The sequence below is a fragment of the Cyclopterus lumpus genome, chromosome 24, assembly GCF_009769545.1.
Source record: "Cyclopterus lumpus isolate fCycLum1 chromosome 24, fCycLum1.pri, whole genome shotgun sequence".
Classification (NCBI taxonomy): Eukaryota; Metazoa; Chordata; class Actinopteri; order Perciformes; family Cyclopteridae; genus Cyclopterus; species Cyclopterus lumpus.
The window spans coordinates 2,247,369-2,252,368 of record NC_046989.1 but is presented as its reverse complement, the minus strand read 5'-3'; the positions used below and the strand labels follow the sequence as shown (position 1 = coordinate 2,252,368).

The window sequence follows — 5,000 nt, the reverse complement described above, 5'->3', positions numbered from 1 at the left end:
CTCATGTAAAAAATTAACGTAATTGTATATTTTTTCTCTCCTTTAATATTTATATTTTTACTTCAATGTGACGCGTAAACATTTTACTGAACAAAACAAATCATCTCTGTGTCTTTGTTTGGTCTCCATAATGTGCCAACTGTAACTGTGAGTATATGACTCTGCAGAGCGTGACCAATCACAGGGCTGGAGATGAGAGGAGGAGGAGGAGGAGGAGGAGGAGGAGGAGGAGGAGGAGGAGGAGGAGGAGGAGGAGGAGCCCTCTACAGCTGTATGATAATGAGGGAAAATAACCGCACACACAACAACACATGTCCGCAGCCACGCGCGGCCCGCCGGCTGCCGGTGCGCATACTTTAGCACGTTACATCAGGGGAATATCCCGATTACCGTGAACGCGTCACGGAGAGGGATTAATTCATTTTAATAATGGTGTAATATTATCTCCCCGAATTAAAATGCAATGTAACGGATAAAAAGCTGCAAATCTCCTTCCTGTAATATTTTTTTTTAAATAACTTTGGTAACTCGTAATGATATTTTAATTATTGCTTTAATTTTATTAAGAGAGTCTGGTAATAAATAGTTTTTAGTGTTTTTGTAATATTTCATTAGTGTTTGTTTCATCATTGGTGCGTTTAGTTTTCAGTTATCGTACATTTAGCATTGTCAAATATTAATATGGATTTAGTTCAAAACAACTAAATGTTTACCAACAATCTTTCAACCACTTAAAGTTTAGAAACATTGATTTCAACCCGTTTCCTATGTAAATTCATAATTAAGATGCAGCGCTGGAATCCAGATCTCATCACCAGCTAATTATTGACCTCAAGGACTCATTGATGGACAGATATAAAATATACAGGAAACTAATTCAGATAAAAAAAACAATACTAAAAACACAAACAGGTGAAAAATGAAGGAAAATAAGAATGAGATGCGTTCAGGTGCTTTGAAGTCTGGACACTGAGACCAAATCCACCCAAACTGGAACCAATCTTGAGGTCCCATGTGAAACTCATGTGACCTCCCATGTGACCTCCCATGTGACCCCATGTGACCTCCCATGTGACCCCATGTGACCTCCCGTCATCGCTTGGTTTTTTTCAGTGTTTTATAGCTGCAGATAATCTCTGTTTGCCCCATTTGGTGACACAGAAAAGTGCGCAGTGATTATGCACAGCAGGCCGACGGTACCTGGGGGCCAGATTGCTTCTTATGGGGGCCCCCACCACTTCTTCTTCTCCACTTCTGCTCCTCCACCACTTCTTCTTCTCCTCCACTTCTTCTCCTCCACCACTTCTGCTCCTCCATCACTTCTTCTTCTCCTCTTTTTTTCTCTCTTCAACTGTGCAGTTTCCTTTTGGGGTCTCCAGCTTGCACCAGCGCCTCCATTGTGATGCAAAGCAGGAAGCCCCTCCCCTCTATTAATTATGTATGCGCCGGGTGACGGATTCATATGTCCGGAGTTAACTGTCACGCCAGCAGCGGCGGCGGCGCGCGCACACACACACGCACGCGCTGCACAGCCGCCGTGGTTCTGAGATGTCGGGCTGGTTTTTGGGCCGTTTAGTTTTTTCCTGGAAGTCTTTGAATGTCTTGAAGTCTGAACCCGAGGAGCTGTTGTATTAACATTATTGTCATTCACTTCGTTCCTTAGCCCCGCCCCCCCCCGCCCCTAAATCACTTCTTCTTGACATCGTTATGTGCCCCCCCCCCCCCCCCCCCCCCCCCCCCCCCCCCCCCAACGGAGACAGATAAAGCCGAGGCACGTGTAGATTTCTATACAAACTCATCAGACCGTAAAAGCAGGAGGCTCCTGGCGTGTGCCCGGGGTCGAGACGAGGAGAAGGAGGAGGAGGAGGAGGGGGAGGAGGAGAGGGAGGGGGAGAGGGAGGGGGAGGGGGAGGGGGAGGAGAGAGTGCATAGGGAGGGAGGGGGGATACAATGAAACCCCTCAGGTACATCTGCTTTGCAATCTGCAAACCCTCCCTCCCTCCCTCCTCCTCCTCCTCCTCCTCCTCCTCCTCCATCAGCCTCTCCATCCTCCCACACCCACTCCCCAAATCCACCGGGGACCTGGACTCCTCCTGATTGGTCGGGGATGAGTCAACGAGTCGGGGGGGACGGGAACAATGTCATCATGTCGCCTTAAAAAGAGTGCAGCTATGTTGTGTGTGAAAGCACCTCGGGAGGAGAACAGAGGATCAGTAGCGGCAGGACGCGACAGCGGTAAGGCGCGTCAGATGTGTGTGTCCGCGCGCGGCTGAACGTGGATTTCTTCTGGTGCCTTCAGGGTCTCACGTCCGAGCGCCAACATGCCGAGGGGCTTTTTGGTGAAAAGGAACAGGAAGACCAACCCGGTGTCGTACCGGGTCCGCCCCGACGAGGAGCACGCGGAGCACGCCGCGGCTGATGCGCCGCCGCCGCCGCCGCTTTCCTGCGCGCCCTTCGGCGCCTCCTTCCCGGTGCGCGCACAGACGCCGACGCCCACCTGCGGGGCGGCGGCTCCGGAGCAGGTCGCCCGACCGGTGCAGTTCGGGAACCCGGAGCTGGTGTACCAGGCGCTCTACAGCCCGACCCGGCCCGTCAGCCGGGACCACGACCGCTCCTCCTTCGAGAGGCGCTTCAACCTCGGGTCTCCGGGTTCCGCCGAGTCCTTCCCCACACCGGCAGCGCTCCCCGCCGTGGACCACCGATACGCCCCGGTGGACCTGAAGATCGGCTCCAGCAACAGCAGCCGCACCGAGACCAGCGCCACGTCCGCCGCGGCGCTCCCCGCCGCCGCGACCAAGCGGCCCCATCTCAGCGCGGAGCGCAAAGGCAAACCGCCGAGCAAGAAGACCAAAGCCATCCGGAGACTGCACTTTGAGGATGACGTCACCACGTCTCCGGTGCTCGGGCTGAAGATCAAAGAGGCGCTGGTGGACCAGAAGCCCCTCAGACCGCAGCTGCCCGGAGGGGACAACGTCCCGCTGGGCGAGTTCGTGTGCCAGCTGTGCCGCGAGGCGTACGCGGACCCGTTCGCTCTCGCGCAGCACAAGTGCTCCCGGATAGTCCGGGTCGAGTACAGGTGTCCCGAGTGCGACAAGGTGTTCAGCTGCCCGGCTAACCTCGCCTCGCACCGGCGCTGGCACAAGCCGAAGCCGCAGAGCTCCGCTCCGGGGGGGCCGCATCCGGAGAGCGACAAGCCTTCCGCGTCCGGTAAGACCGCGGCGGAGGAAGCGAAGGATTCTAGTGACAGGGACTCGCCCAGTCCCGGACCGTCCGAGTCCGGCTCCGAGGAAGGGCTGTACGATTGTAACCACTGCGGGAAAAAGTTCAAACGCCAAGCGTACCTGCGGAAGCACCTGGCGTCTCAGCACGGCTCCCCGAAGCCGGCGGAGGACGACGACGCGGCGGAGCGCAGCGCGGCGCTGCTGAACCTGAGCGGCGGCGCCGCCGCGTGCCACCTGTGTCCGGTGTGCGGGGAGAGCTTCGCCCACCGGGGCGGCCTGGAGCGGCACATCCGGCTGCTGCACGCCTCGCAGGTGTACCCGTGCAAGTACTGCCCCGCCGTGTTCTACAGCTCCCCGGGACTCACGCGACACATCAACAAGTGCCACCCGTCCGAGAACCGGCAGGTGATCCTGCTGCAGATGCCGCTCCGCCCCGCGTGCTGATCCGGGACTCTTGGGGGGGGGGGGGGCTCGTTTCTTTAGGGGTACACTGAAACAACAACTATTTAAAAAGGTCAATCATTTACGGCCCTTTGGGTGACGTCACTGATCTGATTTGGTGTAAAACCCAAAACGTCTCCAACAACCTGCAGAACAATTTGTCTCCTTTTGTCTTATTTTAAGAATAATCTTTTTTTTACAAAATCATTGAGGAAAAAGAAGAAATTACATTGTTTTTGCAGTGTAACTCGTAGAGGTCAGCTGACAGGGATTCAGTGCCTTGCTCAAGGACACTTCAGCAGGTTCTGGGTGTTTGAACCCCGGCCTGTAAACCCCCCCCAACACACACACGCACACACACACACACACACATACACTTGGCTTCGATAGACTGTTAATTTATTTTTCTAGCATCTCTGCACAAGTGCTATTAGCTTCTAGACCTAAGAGAGGGGGGTGGGGGGGTGGGGGTGGGGGGGTCACTCTGAGTAGCTTTAACATTGAGGGTCCTGGATCAGTAGCTGAGGAACAAGGAAACAAGGAGAGGAACTAGAGTAGCCGGTTTGATGCCTTCTGGATTAGAAACTGCCTTAAACTGATCGATTATTTATCGCGACGCGATCGTTTATTTTATTTTTTACAAAGCCTTCTTATCGCTCTACGGTACACCTAACTCCCTTTTCTCCCCCGTATTTATTTATGTATTTATTGTTAAATTATTTGTGTAAGTTATTGCTCCGTGTGTTCCGTGTTGTGTTTTTTAATTTAATTTATATGAACGTTGTGTTCAAGTGACGTGAAAAGCAATCAATGAGTTAAATAAATAACTGAACGCAATCGTTGATTTTTATTTATTATTATTATTATTATTATTTTCTTTATTTGTAACTGTTGGCTCTTCTACTGCTTTGGATGTTTCTGCAGTGTTTTGCTAAATGTCCAAAAATAATAAAAACCAAACTGAGAAACAGTTTTCATTCCGGCTTGTGTGTTTTTTTAGGGGGTTTATTACATGAATGTATATTTGGACTTATTTTAATTAAATACTATAAACATACACGATGATGCAACATCTTATCTTCATTTATGTGTTAAAATAATAGTTCTTAAAATATCAGAATATGACTTTATTGTATGTAATGTAACTCAAGTAATGTACTAAAATACACATTTGAGGTACTTTTAATACACATTTGAGGTACTTTTAATGCCTCGTTGTACTTCTACTGTTCAGAGGGAAGTATTCTGTGTGTTGTCGTGTCGCATTATACAAATTGTCAAAAAGATTCCTTCGAGGTTTCCTGATGGCGGTTAGGTCCCTGAATGCAGCACGGGTTC

At 51.2% G+C, this 5,000-nt stretch overlaps 1 protein-coding gene across 1 annotated transcript; it reads left to right on the top strand.

Annotated features, from left to right (window-relative positions):
- The first annotated feature begins 2,321 nt into the window (after positions 1-2,321).
- On the top strand, positions 2,322-3,665 carry insm1a (insulinoma-associated 1a). Its single transcript, XM_034528257.1, has one exon. The coding sequence runs from the start codon at positions 2,322-2,324 to the stop codon at positions 3,663-3,665; it is 1,344 nt and encodes a 447-aa protein (XP_034384148.1).
- The last annotated feature ends 1,335 nt before the right edge of the window (positions 3,666-5,000 follow it).

What these genes read in the sequence shown, in the direction of transcription:
- insm1a (XM_034528257.1), top strand. Translation starts at nt 2,322, where the DNA reads ATGCCGAGGGGCTTTTTGGTGAAAAGGAACAGGAAGACCAACCCGGTG.